We start from the raw sequence: 22,857 nt of genomic DNA, 5'->3' as shown, positions 1-22,857 counted from the left end.
CCGACCCTCAGTGTCAAATTTTCAAGTTCATCAAAATAGCTTAATTGTTCTCAGTAATAGACTTTATAATAAGAATATATTATACCTTGAGCTTACAAAATAAGTGAAATACTGCTTTTCTCTATGCATAGGAATTTCATGTAAGATTCATTTGGAAAAATAGTTGTGTTGCTAAAAAGGTTTGGAAGCCACTGATGTAGTAAGACAGCACAGATTTTAGAGGCAGACGGTTCTAGATTTGAGCCCTGCTTTCCCTAGCTTACTAACTGGATGGCCTCGAGCAAAGTAATTTGCCTCTCTAAACCATAGTTGTGTCTTCTGTAAAATGGGCCTGCCCTCCAGCAGCATGATGTTTTTGTAAATTATAGAGAAGTGTACAAATGGCCTAGTCCAGTGCCTGACACATAACGAAGAGTTCAGCATATGATAGCTATTAGAACGCTCTTCATGCTAGGAATTAAAGTCATTATAGTTCATGCCTCGCCATTAAGAGGTATGTCTTTACACTATGGAAGTGCATATACCTTTTCGTATTTGCATGTATTTACATATTTCCTTCTATGGAGAACCTAGATATGCATATCCTGGTGAATATATTTCCCTACAATTTAGAGTCGTTTTAGCAGACTGTAATGGCACATTTCTCTTTCTAATACAGCTTCTTGGCAAATTAAATTAGTTACTTTTTCATTTTAAAAGTGTGGAGCCTTTGCAGAATAATTTCCTGTACTTCAGGTTCTTTTGGTAGGAAAAAATAACCAAGCAGCCGATGGGAACTGCTTTTATGCATTGGGACTCTGAAATGCTGCTTTATTTTTATGTCCAGGCTCTGTGGGGGGACTGCGGAAATCCCTGCTCTTGGGAATGTTTTTGAGCCCCCTGAGAAACTGAATAGGGAGAAAAGAGCTAACTTAAAAAGCTGCTATCCGCCTCCTCTAATTAGCTTGCTCTCAGCTCCTGGGAGAGGCAGTGAAAATATGAAAACAATGCAGGAAGTGCTGGAAGTGAATGGCATTCTAGGGGTCCGTGGTAGCCTCTGATGCTTTGATGCAGAAAAGTTCACGGTAAACAAGGCAAGGAACCACACAGGGGCTTGGTGTACCTTTGTCCTTCCCACACACTGCGACCCGCACAGGGCCGCGGGGAACGGTGGTCCCTTCCGAGCAGGTGTGCCAGCTGGGCAGCTGCAAGCAGGGGAGACCTCATTGGAATTCAGCAGCTTGAATCCACAAGCGTCCGGCCCTCCCTGTTGCTTGCTTGTGCTCTTGGGAAAGATCAGGGGCTCTTTGTGCTCTAAAGCCACACATCGCCAGGGCCCGGGGATGCAGAAGCCATGGGAAGAACACAGAGTCTCTCCCTCAGTATCTCCACTGGAGGCTGGGGAAGCTCTCACAACATTTGTGGCTGGCCGTGCAGCTAACCTTTTAGTGACATCTTAAAGAGATTCAGATCCCAGAGATACCAGCAAAGGAATTAGGGGTGGGAATTTGGGCGACAGAAGCTGTTCTTCAGAGGAGATGGCTTTTGCCTCCTGGTGGACATGGCCCCCGGTGGAATGGGCCCGGTGGATGTGGACAACGGTGACCGGCAGTGGGGACTCCAGTCTGCAGGTCCTTCAAGGAAACTCAGGAAAGAGGCAAGTTGTCTCCGTGTATCTCTTCAACATTGCCCCTGACGTGTGCGAAGCTGGGGGCCAGGGCGACACCCAGGGCCCACCAGGCAGATCCAAACTCTTCTTTCTCTCTGATGCTCGGTTGCATAACTTCCTTGTGTTTTTCATACCGGTAAACAGATTCTGCAAAACTTCAGGCACCTAGATCTGTTGTCGTCCAGGCGTGGATCTTAAATTTCCCCCCTTGACAAAAGCTAAGTCTGTTAATATTAATGTGTATTTGTAAAAGTCAGCATGGCCTCTGTCGTGTTTGCATGAATTTGGTCTTTACTGATGAAATTTGATAGTATGCAGGCTTCGGCTCATTGGATCCCATCAAAAGCAGCTCTGATGTTTCTGTTCGTCTCTTTGTCCCTGGAGGGCTGTGTGGCAGGTTGGAGGAGCCAGGGTCCTTGAAAGGATGGGGGTGGGGGATCTTTGGCTCTGACAAAGTGAGTCTCTGACAAACAAGTTGTAAAAACATCGATGTAGATTTTCTGAAGGAGAACTCACCAAATGGCCCTTTTTTCCTGTCCTGCCTGACTGTGGAGGGATTGGTTTGTCGTGGTGTTCTCTGCCGGCTGGCAGATGGTCTTTAGAAGATGCTGACTTCTGCAGAGGACACTGGTCCTTGGATAGTCTGGTGCTCGGCGCTGTGAGCGTTTCACGTTCCATACACACCTGATGCGTCACCCTCTGATTATACATCTTCTGCCAAATCGCCGGCTGGGTCGCTTGTGCCGGCAGCGATCCTAAGTATCCACCCTCTTGATAATTACCCTCCTTGTTGCAAGTAAATAAGTGGCATCTTGGTCTATTTAAAGTATCCCGAGGCAGAAATCAGCCCAGGCGATGCCGCTGCTTCTTGCACGCTGGTGTCCTCAGAGTGTGGTGGGGCTGGGACCATGGACCCCTGTGCATCCTGAGCGCGTAAGGAGCTGCCCTCCAGCCTGAGGACACATGCCTGGCTCAGTGATTTGGGGGTGCCTCATCCTTTCTGGCTTGAAATTGAGTCCTTAGTGGAAGCAGGGTGATGGAGGAGGACTCTCTGCTCTGGATTTTCTCGAGCCCAGGATAAGGCTTTAGTTTGGTGAGTGGCATCCCCTTGTTCCTGGGTGGGGGGCGTCCTCTGGGTGGAGTTTCGGTTCATCTCTCTGGCTGAAGAATCTTCCTTGAGAGGAGACTTTGCTGCAGACCAGCGACGGCCATTTTCACACTCTTGGGATCAGCAGGGGGCTGTGCTTTGTGTTTTAGTCTGACACGTCCTCCACCTGACCTGCCAGCTCTCATTCATTCATTTATTCACTTAACGGATGTTTATTCACCGCCTCCTGGTTTAGGCTGGGGATGCAGTGATAAACAAAAAAACACAAAACAAAGCAAAACAGGCTGCCCTCTTGGCCTTTCAGCTCAATAGAAGGGAAAGATCATTAACATGATTAGAAAGTGACTAAATCTATAATAACAAGTTTTGTGCTACGAAAGAAAGGCAGTGGGAGAGAATGATGGGGTGAGGGGGAGAGAGACCTAATGAGATTTTGTCTTGTGGAGTGAGGGTCCTATGGGTGTGTTGGAACCACAGCATCACAGAGTGTCCCTGGGAATGCTTCCATATCATTTTGCCTGAATTGTTGCCAAAATAATGCGAGCCAAAGTTGATCAAAAGATTCCACTGTTTGTATTTGTCACTAAGGCCAGAAATATGTATTTCGTGTAGAGCTGAGTTCAAAGACTCCATCATTTGGGCGCAAAGCTGGTGATAATGAGATTCACTCCTGGGAATCACGCTGAGAAGTGACTTTGCTCAGGGCTGGCCTCGGACCGTTTAATTGGGCAGTGAGACTGGTTGCACCGGTCCTGGAAGGGGTCATTAGGCCGTGCACGGCTCCCCAGCACTGGCCCCTCGGAGCCAACGCAGCCCCGGCCAACTGTCTAACCTGCGCTCCTCCCCGTCTCTCCCCATCAGGAGTTCTGACTCTGAAGAAGCATTTGAGACCCCGGAGTCAACGACCCCCGTCAAAGCTCCACCGGCCCCACCCCCGCCACCCTCTGAAGTCGTTCCAGAACCCGAGGTCAGCGCTCCGCCTCCCCCAGAAGAACCAGGTAACCAAGGATCAGGCACCCCTGGGGGAGGCCTGGGGGCAGCCCTGCGGCTGAGCCCCAGGAAGGCTCAACAGCGGCTCCTCAGGGGACCCGTCTGGAGGAGGGCACACACCCCAGGGGGCTGGAGCCCCTTAGATTGTCACCAGCCTCTGGGGCCTCTCAGCTCCGGGCTTGGTTTGATGTGGTGTAAACTAAGGGTGCGGAGATACAGTGGGTTATTTTGTGTCTGCTTTGCAGAAGTTTAGGGGAGGCCTCTGGGGAAACCATGCATTTAACTCTGGGTGCCTTTCAGCTGACGTGCAGAACTGGATTTGTGCGGGTCATGGAATTCTCTGGTGCAATCTTAGATTCTGATATTTGGCCCCTTGCTCCCATAAGAGTACTGGTTCTGGATCGCGCATGTGAACCTGCATTTTTATTAAAAACGTTGCCCCTGTGAGCTTGGGGATGATAATTAGTAAATGGGCGAGAAGAGAAAATGATGGATGGCTGAATAGGTGCAGGGATGACTCCTTTATTCCTCATTTACTTCAAATTATCCAGATTTCTTATCACTTTCCCGCACCCCCTAGTGTGACTCAGAACAAAGACCTTTATGTACCTTTCAGATGTGGTGACTGCTGCGGTTGGGAGGATGGGGAAGGATATAGGACAGACCTCCTGTCCCAGCCTCCAGCCTGCCCAGCTGGCTGCAGTCCTCTGTGTGCTTCCTTCAGTTACACCAGCAGGGGTGGGACCATCTCAAGCATTAAAGTTTAACATGAGGCCTGGAAGGAGATGGGGATTGCTAGGAATGGCCTCACAAGCTGGTCAGGGGGCCAGGTGGTCTCAGAAATGGCCGTACAGGCCAATCAGGGGGCCAGGTAGTACTGTCTTCAGAGCCGGACAGCCTCAGCTGGACCCTGAACTTCAGAGGGCCCCATTCTGGCCTTGCTGGGGCCACAGCCCTCGCAGCGAGATAAGTCTGCAGAGCCAAACTCCTCTTGGACCGTGTTCTGGTTACCTGGGAGCAGCCACTTCCTGGGCCCACCCCGTCCCCATCTCCTGGCCCATCTGCCCAAGGCTGACTGTGCCCACGTTTGCACCCTTCAGCCAAGGAGATACCAAGGATGGGGCTGTGACTTACAGGTGGGTTGTCCACACACCTGTGCTCGAGGCTGCCCCTGGTGAGGGATGGAGGTTGGGGAGAAAAGGGGCAGGCCAGCGGCCCGGCCTCCATTTGTACTCTCGCCCTGGCCAGGAGCCAGGTGAACTGCAAAATAAAAAACTATTTTGACCTTAATGTTGGTTTTAGAAAGCAATGGATGGGATTCTTTCTACCCGCTCTGGCTTCAAGCTGGCCGTAGTTTTAGGGCAGATACTCCTGGAGCATTGTTCCTAAGCAAATGTGCTCCGTGGTGCTGGGGGGGGAGGAGAGACACCTTTGCTGGTATCTGATAAATGCAGTTTTCATATTCTCCCCTTTTGACAGCTTATCAGTTAGTAGTACCTGATGCTGCAAAGTTCGTTTAGGCACTGAGCTCTGAGAGGGTAATTACTGGAATTTATTTGATTTTAAGGTGGGGAAGAAGCAGGAGGAGCTGCTTACATTTCTCAGGGAGTCGTTTGCACCCCAACTTTCTTTCATATAATAAAGAATGTAAAAATTCCATTTCTTATAATATTGTAAAAAATTCGCCCAAGGCTTTAATGGAAAGTGGCTGAATGACAAACACATTTTAATCCTTAGGTCAAATGTGCAATTAAGAATAAATTTTCCGGGGCTTCCCTGGTGGCGCAGTGGTTGAGAATCTGCCTGCTAATGCAGGGGACACGGGTTCAAGCCCTGGTCTAGGAGGATCCCACATGCTGCGGAGCAACTAGGCCCGTGAGCCACAACTAGTGAGCCAGCGCTCTAGAACCTGTGCTCCGCAACAAGAGAGGCCGCGATAGTGAGAGGCCCGCGCACTGCGATGAAGAGTGGCCCCCGCTTGCCGCAACCAGAGAAAGCCCTTTCACAGAAACGAAGACCCAACACAGCAAAAATAAATAAATTAATTAATAAACTCCTACCCCCAACATCTTCTTAAACAAACAAAAAAAAGCCCACAGTCATAAAAAAAAGGAATAAATTATCCTTTTTTATGGGTATAATAAGTTCATGCCTATACATGTGTGGGATACCTTAGGAAAGAGGTCAGAAGAAGAATGAATGCCGAGGACAGTGCGTGGTCCACCCCCAAGCGCCATGCAGGGTCCAGAGGACGGTCATTGCTGTGGGCCTGTGTGCGTCCTGTGGGACTTCCAGTCACATATTGCTTCTGGGGTTGGTTTGCCACCTCTGTTCTTTTCTTCAGCCCGTCTTTGTTCCTTCTTCTTGACTTCTCTTTCAACAAAGCAGAGAACGATCTCCATTCTTAAACACACACCCACACGCATGCACAACACTCACCTCTTGCTTGGATGGCAATTTTTGAAAGAATGAACACTATGGAGGGTTAAGAGAGAACCCCCAGTGGAAGGGGCTGGAGCCGTGAATTGCCATGAGTCACAGCCCCATGGAACTTCTGATCACACTGGTTGGAGTCTGACTTTATGCTTCTCCTCCTTGGAAAACTACAGTGAGGCTAAATGTATGCGGATTATACAATTAAGGACACTTACAGTCGGGGTTGTGTCTGCCTAAAGCCCCCCTGTCTTGGGCTGTACAAAGATCCATCTGATTTGTCGCACTCATTAGAAAAGTCTGCTGGTCCCTTCTGTGGACAGCATGGGACAGTACAGATTAAAGGGGCGCTGTGCTTGCTTGTGGAGGTGGCTAGAGGAGAAGAAAGCTTCCTTCTGGGAACCGAGGGAGAGAGAGGGCAAGAGAGGAAAATCTGCCGTTTGGTTTGCCTCTGCAAAGTGCCTGCCATGTTGCTAAAGGTGCCAAAAGAACCACGTGAAATAATAGACGAGACCTTTGGCTGTGAATAAAGGCATGATTTTTCCTCCTGGAAACTTAATTTTACAAAATAATCCGTCACCTTACCTTGCGTGCTGCCAGCATGATTGTGCTGCACGGGACAGGATAATGGGTGAGATGTGGCTGGCCACCATGTGTCTGCCGCTCGTCTGGGCTGTGCCGGGGTGTGGCTTATCTGAGCCCAGTTTTCTTTTTCTTTTTTTTTTTTTTTTATAACTGACCTAAGATTTTTTTAGTGATTGTATGATTTTACTCGTTATTAGGTAAATACACATTCCAGAGGCTCTTAGCATTTACCATTGATTAACATAGTCTAACTAGGGATGGTCGCTTTATAATTCTTGCATCGTTGGTTAAAACTGATGGTTTAGCTCATGATACAAAAACATGTAATTGCCTATGTGAATTAGTCATTAAATCTTATTTTCAGCGAGGACATGATTTTACCTTGGGTTGCTACGTTATAGACAGATTAACTAAAAAATAAAAGTGAAATTAACCTCTTTAATTGAAAAGAAACGGGAGAAAATTAATTTGAAAAGTTACATGCACCCCATTGTTCATAGCAGCACTATTTACAATAGCCAAGACATGGAAGCAAACCAAGTGTCCATCGACAGATGAATGGACAAAGAAGATGCAGTGCATATACACAGTGGAATACCACCCAACCATTAAAAAAGAACGATATAATGCCATTTGCAGCAACATGGACGCACCCAGAGACCATCATATTAAGTGAAGTAAGCCAGACAGAGAAAGACAAACATCATATAATATCACTTATATGTGGAATCCAAAAAAAATGATACAAATGAGTTTATTTACAAAACAGAGATAGACCCACAGACATAAGAAACAAACCTACGGTTACCAGAGGGGATAGCGGGGGAGTGGGAGGTAAATTAGGAGTTTGGGATGAACATAAACACACTACTGAGTGCAAAATAGTTAAACAAGGACCTACTGTAGAGCACAGGGAACTATTTTCATTGTCTTGCAATAACCCATAATGGAAAAGAATCTGAAAAAGAAAAAAAAAATATATATATAACTGAATCACTTTCTGAGCCCAGTTTTCTTACCTGTAAAATGAAGCAGGTGACCCGTGAGTCCTCTGAGATCCTTCCCACTCCGACTTTTCATGGTTCTGTGATCAGGACGCGTGGCTGCTCTACAGTGGCTGCATTATTAGAACTCAAAACTGGCCACTGAAGGACATAATTAAACGTCACATAATTAAATAATAGCTCCATTTAGTGTCTGCCATGTGCCAGTCCTGTGCCAGGTTCTTGGCTAGTTTCATCCCATCTCAGGCAACGGAAGGAACCCCAGTGCTCACAGCATCCCTGTACTGGGCATCTCATCACCTGCTTGCCAGGGAGATGTGGGGCCTGGACCTTGCCCTTGGTCTCAAAACAGGTCGAGGGGCTGTGGGATCAGAATCCCCGCTTCTCGACTCCCTTCCATTTGGAAATCAGGTTGCTCTCTGTGCAGGCGAGATGAGCCGGTTTATCCGAGGCAGAGGGTAGGCCACGCGGTTGCCAGGTGGGTGGCAAGTAGATGGTCAGTGAGGGAAGCCCATCTATGAGAGCGGGGGTGGGTTTCCATCCTACAGTTGCCCTCCCTCTGGAGACGTGGTTCCCCATGGGGGAAGCACTGTTTTGCTCATTGTCGCTGGGGGGATGCCCAGCACGGGGAAGGCCGGTGTGGGGGCCCTTGGAGGTGACCGGAGCCGCCCGTGTCCTGCTTGACCTCGGCCTTTCCTCACTGCTCCGCGGGAAGGGTGGCCTCACTGAGGCTCCAGTTATGCTCCACGTGGCCGTGTGTGGACTGCTGTCTGCAGATTGACCTAGAAGGGAGCTTACTGCACCCAGGGGCTTCTGTTTTCCCCTCTCAGGACTCAGTCTCCATACATATTGTCGCTTGCTTTCATCTCCTCTGAGGTTGCAGTGCAGGGTACCCCCCGCAGAGAGACAGGAAGCCTCCTGGTATCCGGCGAGGCATCTGAGAGCCCGGCCAGGAGAGGGCCCTTCCCGTCCTGGGGCAGGGGCACAGGGAGTGGGGTCACGGTGGCGTGTGTAGGAGTTGGGGCCCATGGCTGCTGTTTCCTGGCACTGCTGTACCCGGGACTAGGTGCTTACGTGCTCCTCCTGTTTCATCCTCACAAGAATCCCTGATTTATGGCTGAGGCTCAGAGGAGTTGAATAACCTGCCAGGGATGGCCCTGGGCACCTTGGGTGGGCACACCAAGAACCTGGCAGGGCCCTGAGCCTCTGGACTCACATTTTCTGCCCTTAATGACCTCGCTGGAGGACCTTGACTGCACTCAACGTCCAGGTGGATCCAGCTCGTTTTCACAGAGAATTTCTCCATCTGTAAACAGAGTCACCCGGGTCGATAGCTGTCGTGACCCACGGAGCCTCGAGCAAGGCTGCTCCTCCTCCGCCTTTGGGAACTGAAGGCAGGTTTGAGAGCATAGACGTGGGAAAGCAGGGCAGATGTCCAGGAAGCAGTGGGCACAGACCTGCCAGGTGTGGAGGTCCTCGGGACCCAGCAGGGTCTGCGTGAGAGTCCGGAAGCCTGCCGGGTCTGGGAGAGAAGCCGGTTTTGCATGGGCTGTCTGCCTCTCTTGCTGGTCCGTGCTGGGTTTAGTGACCACATCAGAGAGTGGACACCCAGGGACCGCATCTGCCTGTCACTTCCACCCGCCCTGACCTCTCACACCGCTGAGTCTCCGTAAGCAATCAGAACTCACCTCAGAGATCAGTCCAAGCCATCCAGGCTGATCCTCCAAGCCATATCTGTGGCCACATGTGAAAACATTGCCCCTGGAGATGTGAAGAACGAGACTGTGTCCTGATAGGAAGCAGGTGACATGAGCTAGCCCGGGCCCGACTTCCCTGCTCTGGGAGCCACCTGTGGCACCTGTGAAAATGGGCGTTCCGAGCCCTGATCCCAGCCCTGCTGAACTGCTTCGCCAGGGAGGAGCCCGAAGTCAGGGCTTTCAGTGAGCGTCTCAGGCATGTCCTACGATAGGCAAGTTTGGGAAACGTTGGATTCATCATGGACTTGCTCCGAGCTGCCCACAGCTGCCGGCAAAATGCCGCGTGAGGACTGAGTAAGGCTCCATTTACCTCTCATTAGAATAAACATTATCAATTGCAATTGATTATTATTCACATACTTGGAAGGATGTAGAGCTAGGTTCCCCGTATACAAGACCATTTACGCTTGCTATACTGGATGAAGCTACGCGTCTGAGTGCAGGGGTGCCTTGTGTTGGCACCTTTAGACCTCTGGGCCTGTGGGTTCCTGCCCAGGGTGAGCTGGCTGGGGGTGGGGTTGGGGGAGGCGGAGGGAGAAGCACAACACGGCCGGCAGTACGTGCTCCAGTTAGAAACAGTCAGCAAGGCTAAGGGCTGTGGCCTTTGAAGACAGTCATGTGGGAGTTGGGTGACATCGGTTGCCCCTTGCTGGCTTTCTCCCTTTCCTTGGAATTCCCTCTTGTTTCCAAACACATTTCTTTTTTCCTTAGCTCGGGGATTGTATTGCCTAGCACAGTCAGGGACTGCACTGTGTGCCCTCAAGTTCATATGTTGAAGCCCTGACCCCCAATGTGACTGTATTTGAAGATAGGACCTTTAAGGAGGTGACGAAGTTTAAATGAGGTCGTAAGGCACTCATCTATCAGGGCTGGCGTCCCTGGAAGAAGAGGAGGAGACGTTAGGGCTGAGCTCATACAGAGCAAAGGCCGTGTGAGGACACAGGGAGAAGATGGCCATCAGCAAGTCAAGGAGAAACCAAACCTGTGGACCCCTTGGCCTTGGACTTCCAGCCTCCAGAGCTGTGTTGTTTAAGCCCTTTGGTCTGTGGACTTTGTTCGGGTGGCCTGAGCTGACTGATATGTCGGGCACCACCTAGGAATCCTTTGGGTGTCATGAACCAGAGATGCTGATTTTGTCCTCAGACTGAGCCAGAACCTGGAGCCAGGACAAGGCGTTGGTCTCCAGGGCAAGCGTTGCCCAGGTCTGCGCTGTTGGGATGCAGCAGGCAGAGGACGTGTGCACGTGGATGGATCCTTCCTTACCTCTGTGTCCACAGCATGCCCCACAGTGGTTGACGTATAGGAGGCACCCAGATTGTTTGACGTATAGGAATGAATGAATAAATTGTCTTCAGGCAGATATGATGTATGGACATATAGAAATCCAGTCGGGGGGGACCGGGAATCCAGTGGGACCACACTTGCTTTGGAAAATCAAGGCCTGCATGTGGCAGTGACCCATTTCTCTGGTCTAAAGTTTTTTCTGAAGAGCATCGAAGGGCCCTCCCAGCCCTGCTCTGGTCAACAGACAATAAAACAGTGGTTCTCAACCAGGGATTATTGCGCCCCCCAGGGAACATTTGGTAATTTCTAGACACATTTTTGTTGTCACAGCTTGGGGTGGGGGAATGCTAATGGTATCTAGTGGGCAGAAGCCAAGGATTCTGCTAGACATCCTACAATGAACAGGATGGGCCCCCTGCGACAAAGTACTAACCATCCTGAGATGGCCACAGTGCCGAGGCTAAGTAACCCTGTGTCAGGACTCGATTTCCTGGTCCGTGATGATTTAATTAGGGTATGTCAGTTCTAAAGAGGAAAGCCACATTAAGCAGTCAGAGAGCTTTTCTTCTGGGGAAAACAGTTAGCAGATGGTTAAGCTGAATGTCTGCTGACTGTTGCACGGTCTGGGGAGAACTCCTGACACCTGAAGGGCCTCGAAAGGCTTCCTTCTTCAGGCTGCTGGGGTACGCGTAGCAGCCTGAGAGAAAGCAGGTCAGCAGTTGTGGGGCTTGCTTTGGAAATGATGGGCTGGGCTGAGGCCCTTTCTCTCTCCTGCAAGGCCCGCTTGAAACACCTGGTCCTCTGAGTCCCCTGGTCCTTCGGTGCCCTCTGTGCTGTGTGTCCAGGACAGGAAGGGGAGGCAACTGCTGATGCGAGGATGCGGTGCCGGAGGGTGCCAGTCTCTGGAGGAAATAGGGAGGGAGACGGTTGTAGAAAGAAGGGAGGGGACGTCTTTTGAGATGAGAATGAAGCAGGAGTGTTTTCGAGACACGAGACACGGAGGAATCTTTTGACAAAAAGCGTTGAGAGGCTTCAGGCAAGTGCTCCATTTTCTAGGACATCTGCTCCAAGTAGGGCCTGGGGTGGCTTTGGATGCAGAAGAGAAGGGAAGGTTTGAAACCATGGCTGGTGAATCGACCTGCTTCCAGAAAGTGATCTCAATGCCAGAGGCATTTATTGAGCCGGCAAGAGAAAGTGTGGCAAGTCCAGGGAAAACAAAGATAAATCAGACCAGTTCCTGGACTCAGGAGGCTGGCAGTTTCCTCGTGTTGTCTTCACCTGCTGTGGTTCTCTGCTAAGTGCTCACCACCTCGGGGTGTGCTGCCGTGAGCATGAACTGCTCTGAGAAAAATCTACAGTAGGAAGCCAGTTTGGGTATAAGTAAGCATTTCTCAAACCGTGTTGGTTTGTTGGAATGAGGGATTACGGCTGCCAGATTTAGCAAACAAAAATACAGAGCGTCCAATTAAATTAGAATTGCAGATAAACAGTGAGTGACTGGGACTCGGGACATATTTATACTAAAAAAATGTATTCTTTTATCCTAAATGCAAATTTAACTGAACATCCTATATTTTATCTGGCAACCCACGGCAAGGGGTGGGGTGGGTACTGCAGGATATAACTCCTGACAGTGGAATGCCGTCCCAAGTCATATATGTGCCAGCTCTTTTTTTTTTTTTCTCCTCTCTTTTTTTGGCCGCTCCACACAGCATACGGGATTTTAGTTCGCCAACCAGGGGTCGAAACCACGCCCCCTACGTTGGAAGCCCGGAGTCTTAACCACTGGACCGCCGGGGAAGTCCCTGTGCCAGCTCTTGAATTCCTTCTTCTGCAGACCACTTTGCAACATTTTCTCCCCTTTGTCTAGGGACACGTTTTCAGTTTTCTGGCCAATCGTTTTCTGGCATCTTGACTGCCCAGGACAGCTGTGAAGCCAGAAATGCATGCAAGGCGCCACCTGGTGCAGGCAGAGCCCAGAGTAGCCAAGCCAAGGCCAGGCTGGCCGCATCCCCACGGAGCAGTGGCGTCATGAGATGATGGAATATCTCTTGGCCAGCATCTGGAGCATCCGCAGCATGTTTTAAAATAAGGATCAGGGCTTCCCTGGTGGCACAGTGGTTGAGAGTCCGCCTGCCGATGCAGGGGACACGGGTTCGTGCCCCGGTCCGGGAGGATCCCACATGCCGCGGAGCAGCTGGGCCCGTGAGCCATGGCCGCTGAGCCTGCGCGTCCGGAGCCTGTGCTCCACAACGGGAGAGGCCACAACAGTGAGAGGCCCATGTACCGCAAAAAAAAAAATTAAAAGAATGAAATAAGGATCAGCCTCCTTGGCTGGCAGTGGCTGAGGGGGGAGGAGAAATGGGGAAGAAGCTCTAGAAAAATGGAGAGAGAATGGATAAGAGGGAAGCCAAGAAGAGGAGCATGGCAGGCAGGGTTGGAGGGAGAGATCACGGGGATCCCTGGAGTCAGGACAGGGGGCAGACGGCGTGAGCTCAGTCCTGCTGCAGTTGCCCGGGGGCCTCCAGATAAAGGCTCTGACTAGTCAAGAGCAGGCTGCATGATGATAGCAACTAGTATTTACCAGAGGCTCACTGTGCTTTACTTGCATTATTTCTCTGTCTTCCTTTCCTGCTCCTCTCCTTTACTTTAGCCACAGTGGCGTCTGATATTTCTGCAACACACCAGGTGTACACCTACCCCAGGGCCTTTGCACTTGCTGTTCCCTTTGCCTAGGATGCTTCCCCCCGCAGGTATCCCCCTGGTTCACGCCTTTACCTCGTTTCTGATCTTGGCTTCAGTGTTTCCTCCTTGGAGGGCTTTGCCCAGCCGCCTTCTTTTAAAATTGCAACACCCCTCCCCTGGCTTTCTTTTTCTCCATAGCACTCGTCACCATCCGACAGTCCATACATTTTACTTGTTTATTGTTTCTTGACTGTCTTCTCCCTAAAGAATATAACTTCCAGGAGGGCAAAGATTTCGTTCATTGTTGAATACCCAACGCCCAGAACAGGTGCTTTGTTTGATCAGGCACTTGGTAAACGTGTTTTGAATGACAATGATTTGAGCTATTCCTTAAACAGCCCTTATTGCTCCCACTTGACAGATGAGAGAGCTGAGGGTCAGCTTGTCCAGACCCTGGAGCCAATGGGTGAGAGCAGGACTTGTACCCAAGCAGCGTGCCTGTCCACTGGTGGGTGGGTTGGCCTGGGGCTCTGGTATTAGAGGGCTGTAGTCTGGCATGAGATGAGAGACTGTCCGAAGTGTCCTGTGTCCTTCAGTGACGGCTGTGTCTCCGTTTCCTCAGGATGTGGCTCTGAGCCTGTCTGTGTCCCCGATGGCCCCCGCAGCAGCTTGGTGGAAGGAAGTCCCTTCCGTCCCCCGACACACTCCTTCTCCTCCGTCTTCGATGAAGACAAGCCGATAGCCAGCAGCGGGACTTACAACTTGGACTTTGACAACATCGAGCTGGTGGATAATTTTCAGACCTTGGAGCCTCGCTCCTCAGACTCTAAGAATCAGGATTGCAAGGTGAGCTCGCGGAGGAAGTCCACGGACTCTGTCCCCATCTCTAAGTCGACGTTATCCCGCTCGCTTAGCCTGCAAGCCAGTGACTTTGATGGTGCTTCTTGCTCAGGCAGTTCCGAGGCCGCGGCCCCGGCCCCAGATGCACATAGCACGGGTTCGAGCAGTGCTTCCAGTACCCTTAAGCGAACTAAGAAACCGAGGCCACCTTCCTTAAAAAAGAAACAGACCACTAAGAAACCCCCCGAAACCCCCCCAGTGAAAGAGACACAGCAAGAGCCAGCCGAAGAGAGCCCTGACCCCAGCGAGGAGAATCGAATAGCCGAGACAAGAACGGAATCAGCCAAGACGGAAGGTTCTGGACCAGCCTTATCAGAGGAGGCACCCGTAGAACCTGCTGCTGTGCCCAGGGCTGCCTGCCCTCTGGACTCCGAGGGTGCAGAAGGGGCCATCCCCCCAGCTTCTGGGGGTGGCGGAGTGCAGAACTCACCCCCCGCTGGAAGGAAAACATTGTCTCCTGCCACGGCCCCAGAGGTGGTGGAGGTGTCCCCATTGGATAGTGGGGGGCAAGAGGACTCCCCAGCCAAAGGCCTCTCAGTGAGGCTGGAGTTTGACTATTCTGAGGACAAGGGTAGTTGGGACACCCAGCAGGAAAACCCCCCTCCCACCAAAAAGATAGGCAAAAAGCCGGTTGCCAAAATGCCCCTAAGGAGGCCAAAGATGAAAAAAACACCCGAAAAACTTGACAACACTCCTGCCTCGCCTACCAGATCCCCTGCTGAACCCAGTGACATCCCTATTGCTAAAGGTACCTACACCTTTGATATTGACAAGTGGGATGACCCCAACTTTAACCCTTTTTCTTCCACCTCAAAAATGCAGGAGTCTCCCAAACTGCCCCAACAGTCATACAACTTTGACCCGGACGCCTGTGATGAGTCCACTGACCCCTTTAAGACATGCTCTAAGACCCCCAGCTCACCTTCTAAATCCCCAGCCTCCTTTGAGATCCCAGCCAGTGCCATCGAAGCCAACGGAGTGGACGGGGATGGGCTGAACAAGCCCGCCAAGAAGAAGAAGACGCCCCTCAAGACGTAAGTTCAGGGGTGCAGGTGGTAAGATCGGAGTCGGGGCTGGGCATTGGCTGTGATTGTTGCTCACGTGCCTGGATGACCCATCCCCCATTTGCTGCAGTGCCACCATGTTTGCGGCAGGATACCTGTTTTCATTCCTCTCTGTACCCACAGTGGTGGCTTTTCCCATCCACATATCCCGTTGGGTCTAGAGTCATTGATCTTTTGCCTCAATTAGTCAGTGGTCTAAAGCTTTACTTGTAGCTGAAGACCTGACCGGGAAAGTGTGGGATCCATGGAAAGGGAGCGGCGCAGTGGAGGTCTGGTCAGCCTCCCTGTTTAACATATGAATTGCTTTTTGGAGTGGCCTCAAAACTAAGAGATCTGCCCTTATATTATTAAAATTTGTAGTGTTTGTTTCTGCCCATTAAGGAGACATTAGCCCAGGAGGCAAACACAGTAGGCTTGGGAAACCCTTGCGAGAGAGAGAGGTCTGGTCTGGGCCCCTTCCTGTACCCCAGCTAACGTGTAAGAAGCACGCCGGTTTGTCTTCACCCCTGTGTAGTCATCTTCATAGACGAGCGTCCACAGGCCCTGTAGGTCCAGAAAAGGTCAATGGAACCTGAAAGGGAGAAGCAGTCCCCACGGTCCCCAGGAGGCCATTAATAATCAGGTCTGCTATCCAAACACTGGCCAAGTAGATTGTGCATAATACTACGTGTCCATGCCTCTGGAATTCGTCCCAAGACCCAGCTCCAACTTGGATGGCTACCAGTCCCTCCTCAGGACTTTGGTCCAAGTTGTAGGTGGTTAGGTGCTTGGAGCTTTTCTCCACTCATGTAGTATCGTCAATAATTTAACAAGGCCAAGGAGACCGGGCTTCTGGCGGCAACTCAGCAGAACAGACCATGGCTGCTGGCCCCTCCGGGTCTGCCTGGCACAAATCGAGATAGGGTGACCTGTTTACCTCTCATTCTGGGCTCCCCCAAGCATTTAACATTTGAGAAGAACCCGAGGCTTCCTGAGAAGAAGGTCTCTAAGCAGGCTTTGGCCTTGGATCACCTTACCTCTGTCTGGTGTTGGATAGAGGAAACAGTCCTGGCCCAGAATGGGACTTTTCTTAGATCAGCTGCCAAACCAGGCCCTCCTTAAAGATTCCATAGCATCTTTGTTGGAAGCTTTGTTTTTAAGCCTCAAACCGGAGAAATCTGAAATGCCCAAATCACAAAGCTAATCTCTCATTTTGGGGATGAGAGCCAGTTTGTAGCCACTACCTCCTCCTTCCCTGCAGATAGCTTGGTTCTATTCTGTTCTATCATCAGAGATAGCTAACCGAGGTTGGGGAAGCTAACCCGTCTCCGGGTCTTACCTTTAGGGCAGATGGCTTGGAATCCTACACTGGGGTGACAAAGCTCTTTGAGCCACCAACATTTTATGGGGTAACTGGAAGCAAGAGAGGAAGACGTTCTCTGACAGCCCCTCTCCAAAAAGCTGGGATGTAGCCCACACTTCCAAGCAAACAGTGGATGGCTGTTGTATCCTAACCCATTAATAACCAGTTGTCTGCAGATTTATCTTTTTTGTCAGTTCCTTCTGTCTGTCTCTCTTTTTCTTTGTCTTCTTGTCTTAGGATGGTTGAAGATGTGATGTCTGTATGTTCTCTGTTGTAAGTAAATTAAATGGAATCCGCCTCTTACACCAAATGTGCTTTTTTCTGCCTTTGTTTTGCTTCCAAGCGCTTTCTATTTCCTTTCCATGGCTGCTCCTTACGTATTTCTGTGGCGGGCCTGGGAATGATGGGGCATGGGGCTTCCCAGTAACAGAGGTTATTTATCTGTTTCATAGTGATTAGCATAAATGAAACTGCTTGGCTGTGAAAACGTGATTATCCAACATCTGTCTGCTTGTCAGGAATGGAAGTTTTTTTCCCCTTGCTTATTGGATGTCTTCATCTGAAACCCACACATTTTTTTTTTCACTCTCATCCCATTCTTTCATTTTAAGTTGGGCGATTGCTTTCAAAGTATTGTGGCTTCACATTAAAATAACCACCCAGTCCAACCACAGGCAGCAACTGCTACTGCTTGTTCTGGCTACACGTGAAGCAGAAATGTTTGAGCTGTTTCAAATTTGACACTGATGGGAGCCCCCTGAAATGCAGGGTCAGCTCAGTGGAGCACACGGCCGTGAGAGCCATCGCCAGGCTGCTCTGGGTCAGCAGGACCGGGCTGGGTATCAGCATGCTATCTGGGGGTCGCCTTGTTGAGGGAGACGGAGCAACAGAGCAGACCACCGCTGTGCCTGTACTGCTTTGCCTCCCTGGCCAGGAGAGATCTTGTGGGCTGCTCCCGGGGGCCCAAGGACAGGCACTTTCTCTGCCTCTCCATTATTCCACGAGGAGCTGGCCTGGGCCCAGACGTCCAGCAGCCCCGGGATAGGGTGGGGTCTCTCAGGCTCTCTTCTGCCCAAGGGATTTCTTTGGTACTTTAGAGCCATTTAGCAACTGTAAATACACAGTTGTATGTTTATATGCATGGATAAATGTATGCTTCAAGCTGTGATTGCACTGTTCACGTGGCAAACGTCATAAATGCTGTAAATAACCATTTATGGTATTTCTTTCATGACTGAAAGCCATTGTTGGAGCGTTTTATTCCAGGGAACACAAGGAGGAACTTGGTGCCAATTTGTTCTATCCACCCAGTTAACGTTCAGAGCGGGGGAGGGGAGGGGGGTGGTCTAAGGTGAGGGGGACCCCCGCACAAGCCCTTGCCTTGCTGGGGGCAGGACCAGACCACGGAGGGGCCTGAGACCAGGGGGCAGGGGCCGATCTGCAGGTGGAGAAGCCTCCATTCTGATAGTGGAGATGAGCCCTTGACCAGCCAGTAGACTTAATGGAGCCATCTGTGCTAAAAGTCCCTTCCTTCTGACTCCTCTGGAGTCTGAGCCGATGTTTCCTTTGCCTAGGTCCTCCTCCCCTCTCCTCCCCTCCCCCTCAGCCCCCAGTTATTTATATGAGGGGGAAAAAAAGAGAGACCAGAGTTGTTACTCATTGTTACATTTAAAAGTTGTTACTTTTAAATGTCTTTAAAAAAGACATTAAAAAAAAATTGTTTCATCTCCAAAAAAGAGTTCTGGAGATTGGTTGCACAACAATGTGAATGCACTTTACACTACTGAACTGTACACTTAAAAGCGTCGAAGATGGTGAATTTTATGTTACGTGTATTCTACCATAATTAAAAAAAAAAAATGATCTCACCCCTCGCCCTGCCTTTAGTCAGAATCCGACCCAGAAGTTCAGAGGTGCGGGAATCCATTAAGCTCAGAGTTCCTGCACGTAGGAGGGAATCTGCCAGTTCTCCCTGAAGACCCAGAACTTTCCTTCCTGTTTCTTCACGGCTCCTTCAGTTGTTTGAGTGCTGTGTCGGCTTGGTCTTCTATGAACTGGATCCTGTTCATCGGTGTCACGAACTGACATCCCCTCCCCCACCTTAGTTGGTTCAGACATTCCTGGATGAATCCAGATATATTAATCTGCTCACCAGAATCTGCTTTTTGAAATAAGAACATCTGGGTAAATTTAGCTTCATTTTCTGGGTCAGCTCTCCAAAATGGCATCTTTTCAAAGATTTCCAGCTTGATGACTCTCTCCCTCGGGGGCAATAATAATATCTGTTAAAAAGTCGGAATGGATTGTCGGTGTGGACGTCTTTCGGTTGGTGTTGGAGTGGTGTAGACTGGAGGGTGGTCTGGGTCAGATACTCAGCAGTCAGACGCTCTGGGCCTCAGTCGGCTCTGGAATGTTCTGTGCCTCTGTCTGTTGTGTTTACATTTTCCATTTTGTTTCCAGTGACACATTTAGGGTGAAAAAGTCGCCAAAACGGTCTCCTCTCTCTGATCCACCTTCTCAGGTATAATGTTCCCTTGATACTTGTGATTGTATCCCTCACTCGGGAAGATAAGGCTGATGTGTTTTTATTCCCCATTAGTCAATAGAGTTTCCTTTTCTGCTCATCATGCGCCTCTCCTTGCCTCCTACATGGAGGGTCCCTCAGTGTTTGCAAGACATTGTTTTGATCCCTTTCCTTGGGGAAACATCAGAGTATGTCCCAAGAATAGGCAGATATTCAGGAAAAATGTCAGTTGGATTCTGTGGGAGTCGTGCTGGTCCATTTGGCCAGTTAATCTGCTGAGAACTTACTTGAATATCCAGTTGCGGAAGTCTGTTGAGATAAACGCATATATAGTGAGAAAGAAATGAATACGTGTCAGGAACACTGGATTATGTAACCAGGGTCAGGATGGGGAGATAAAGGACTTTCATCCCCTGCAGAAGGGGCGGCTTGGGCTCTTTCTTCATACGAGTCCCTGTCTCCCTCTTCCTATAGTTCCTCTACCAAATATACGCCATTTCTTCTACCCTGTTTACAGACCAAGAAGGGTATCCTGAAGTATGTGCCAGGCCATTCAAGGTCATAAAACAAGCAAAGCCCTAGCCAGCCAATCCTGGGCAGGGCGAGGCTGCAGAGAGGCGCCCAACCCCACGAGAGGGATCTTGGGTCCAATGCCACCTCTGCTGTAACATTTCTGGGCTCCCACCCTGCCCTGCTCAGCTGCACACCCTCTGTGGAGATGGAGATGAGACCCCCTTTCTCTACCTCCCGTGTCAGGCGTGAGGATTGTCAGGCAATGTTGATGATGTTGATGTACAAGCCTGAAGCACTGTGTGGGCGTAACACTATAGTTGCCTTCATAAACGTGCCAGTAGTAAAAGTTTCCTTGTTTTTCTCAAAGTGAATGAGCAGGAGTATCTCAAATAACCAAGACACAAAATCCTGATTCTTTTCAAACCCACGGTCATCACCCCCTGAAACAAACCATCAGAAAAAGAAATTCATAGAGGAAAGACTTTGTGTCCTTGGGACTATTTTGAGCAGAGGAATTTGACAGGGACCGGTCCTGGTGAGGGGGACCCAGACCCCTGTGGGTGGGCGCAGAGGCTGGACGAGAGAAGAGACAGCTTCCCTTCTCCTGGTAGGACCCCACCCCCGTGGCCACGCCGGAAACGCCGCCCGTGATCTCCGCGGTGGTCCACGCAACCGACGAGGAGAAGCTGGCGGTCACCAACCAGAAGTGGACGTGCATGACGGTGGACCTGGAGGCTGACAAACAGGACTACCCACAGCCCTCGGACCTGTCCACCTTCGTGAACGAGACCAAATTCAATTCACCCACGGAGGGTAAGCAACTCGGTGGCCAGCTGGACCGCCACTCTGCCTTGGAGACCACTGCCCCTAGGGGGCAAAAGGCCAGGAAAGAAACTTCTAAGCCAGGTAACCGTGCTGTTGGCTGCCATCTCCCGGTGCACCCCGAGCTCAGGCTGCCTTTTGAAACAGCCTGAGGCTTGAAACCAGCTGAACGGTGACCCCGGGGTACCTGCTGAGAGCCTGCAAAGAGCTCTCTAACTCTGGGTCCTGAGCTCACCTGAGCTTTGCACCTTCTTGGCTGTGTGGCTCACATCCCTTGAGGATTTTGAGTCAAATGCTCAGGGTACGTTAACCTGCCTGTGGGGTCTCTTAGCCCACTGTTCATCGGCCCCACGGGACGTCCCACAGTGTGACCAACACCTGCTCAAGCCCCAGACCAGAGGTTCCCCCAAGGCTTGCCAACAAGAGGACTGAGTCCTTCTGAATAGGCCCCAGGCGAGTCACTTATCTCATTAGTATCTTCCTTCCCCTTACGTCTACCCACTTTGAGCTTTCTGCCTGATTCTTCGGCTTGAAAAATTCATGTATCTTAAGTCAGCAACTAGAACCTTCCTGCGAGGAATTAGTCCATTTCCAGGTGTGATGGTACCCTGCATTCCTAGTCCTCCTGGGGCCTTTCCTCCACCCACCACCATGTGGGGCTTGTGAGCCTAGTACTGGGCCGTCATTCCAGCACTGTGGGCTGTTGTGATGGTTCTGAGTTTCCCTTTCCAAGATCTTGATTTCTAGCAATTTTTAAAAACTGAGTAGAATTCAATATGAGGACAACCATACAGGGAAACCTTATCTCCGCTTCTTTGCTGCTAAGAAGAAACCATGATTTCCATCAGACGGCCTCCTGCCCCCACCTGGGCAGGGCAGGGCTGTAACCGAGATAACTTTTAACTGTAACTAGGAATGCTTCCTCTGGAGGTTCTTGTATGATCAGGCTTCTTGGCGGCTTGCTTTGTGCCCATGAGGTCTCTCAATGGTACCAGTGAGATCCATTTCAAGGTTTGGGGGGATTTGGGATGCTTATCTTATTATAATGCCTTTCTATAGTTTGATGATGAAAAGACAATCCAAATTATGTGTAATTGGACTTTCGGGCATTGTATTTTCTGCATAATGGAGCCTTTGGTTGGTTGTCTGGTTGGCCCTCTGGCCAGGGGTTTGGGAGGCTTAAGAGTGACCATCTCACTCCAACCTGACCCCAGGGGCCCAGGCCTGGCCTCAGCTTTCTTCAGTCCTCCTTTTCCTCTGTGCACACACCCCTGGGCCATGACTATACCAGATGGAACCACTTTCCCCCAGGGACGCCCCTGCTCAGCTCCCCTGCAGTGGCTGCTGCAGGATGCCCCCTGCTTCCCTGTCTCCCAGGCTTGTCCTGCCCCCTCCCAGCCTTTCCCTGGACAAGGCCCCTCTGCGGTCTGCTATCAGTGCTTGGTCTGAACTCGCTCTGAGGTTACATAACGCGGTAAGGATGATGCAGGTGCATCTCTTGCTTCCCTACTAGATTGTGTGTTTCTTTAAGACAGGAACCCCATCTGAGCCAGCTTTGTTTTCCTTACAGCACCATGAACACCGTAAGGGCTAAAGACAGCTTTGTGAGGAAAAGAAAATAGAAGGCTAGGCAGGTCGACAGCTCAGTGTCCACAGTTTGATCTTTGCATCAGTCACCACCTGTGTGAGGGAGACGGGGCGGGGGAGGAGGGGAGGGCGTGTTGACAGCCCAGAAGCAGCAGGGGGTGGCTGAGGACTAGCGGGGACCTGGCCATTTTGATAGCACCTGTGGTTTCCTGCTGGTACACCTCTCTTGAGGCTTAATAAGAAACTTTTAAATGTCATAGAAACCAACCTGAGCTTGCCATTATAGATAGGAATCAAAAGGTGTGTGTTTTGGGCTGTGTGTGTGTGGTTGTACCATCAGGAACCAAATAAATACATGCTTTTCTTTTTTTTTTTGGCCGCACCTCATGGCTTGCAGGATCTTAGTTCCCTGACCAGGGATTGAACCCGGGTCCACGGCGGTGAAAGCGGGGAGTCCTAACCACTGGACCGCCAGGGAATTCCCTACATGCGTCATTTTCATAATACCTTTTAAGCTAATAGGTGCCTCATTCAGTGGTAACATCTATTTCTTCATCTTTAACTTAGAACTAAAGCAGTCCACTCACTTAGCTTAGTGGCATATTTGAGAA

At 50.4% G+C, this 22,857-nt stretch overlaps 1 protein-coding gene across 1 annotated transcript in view; it reads left to right on the top strand.

Annotated features, from left to right (window-relative positions):
• Positions 1-22,857, top strand: part of TACC2 (transforming acidic coiled-coil containing protein 2) — a 181,780-nt gene that overhangs the window by 128,253 nt on the left and 30,670 nt on the right. Inside the window, exons 8-12 of the mRNA XM_081243718.1 lie at positions 3,618-3,754; positions 14,117-15,428; positions 17,038-17,073; positions 19,261-19,321; positions 20,449-20,650. Of these exons, the coding sequence (XP_081099844.1) occupies positions 3,618-3,754; positions 14,117-15,428; positions 17,038-17,073; positions 19,261-19,321; positions 20,449-20,650 (1,748 nt within the window). The remainder of the gene's footprint in view (positions 1-3,617; positions 3,755-14,116; positions 15,429-17,037; positions 17,074-19,260; positions 19,322-20,448; positions 20,651-22,857) is intronic.

The sequence above is a fragment of the Mesoplodon bidens genome (assembly GCF_964165515.1).
Source record: "Mesoplodon bidens genome assembly, chromosome: 1".
Lineage (NCBI taxonomy): Eukaryota > Metazoa > Chordata > Mammalia > Artiodactyla > Ziphiidae > Mesoplodon > Mesoplodon bidens.
Note: the sequence above shows the minus strand (reverse complement) of the source record. Positions and strands in the feature narration are given on the sequence as shown.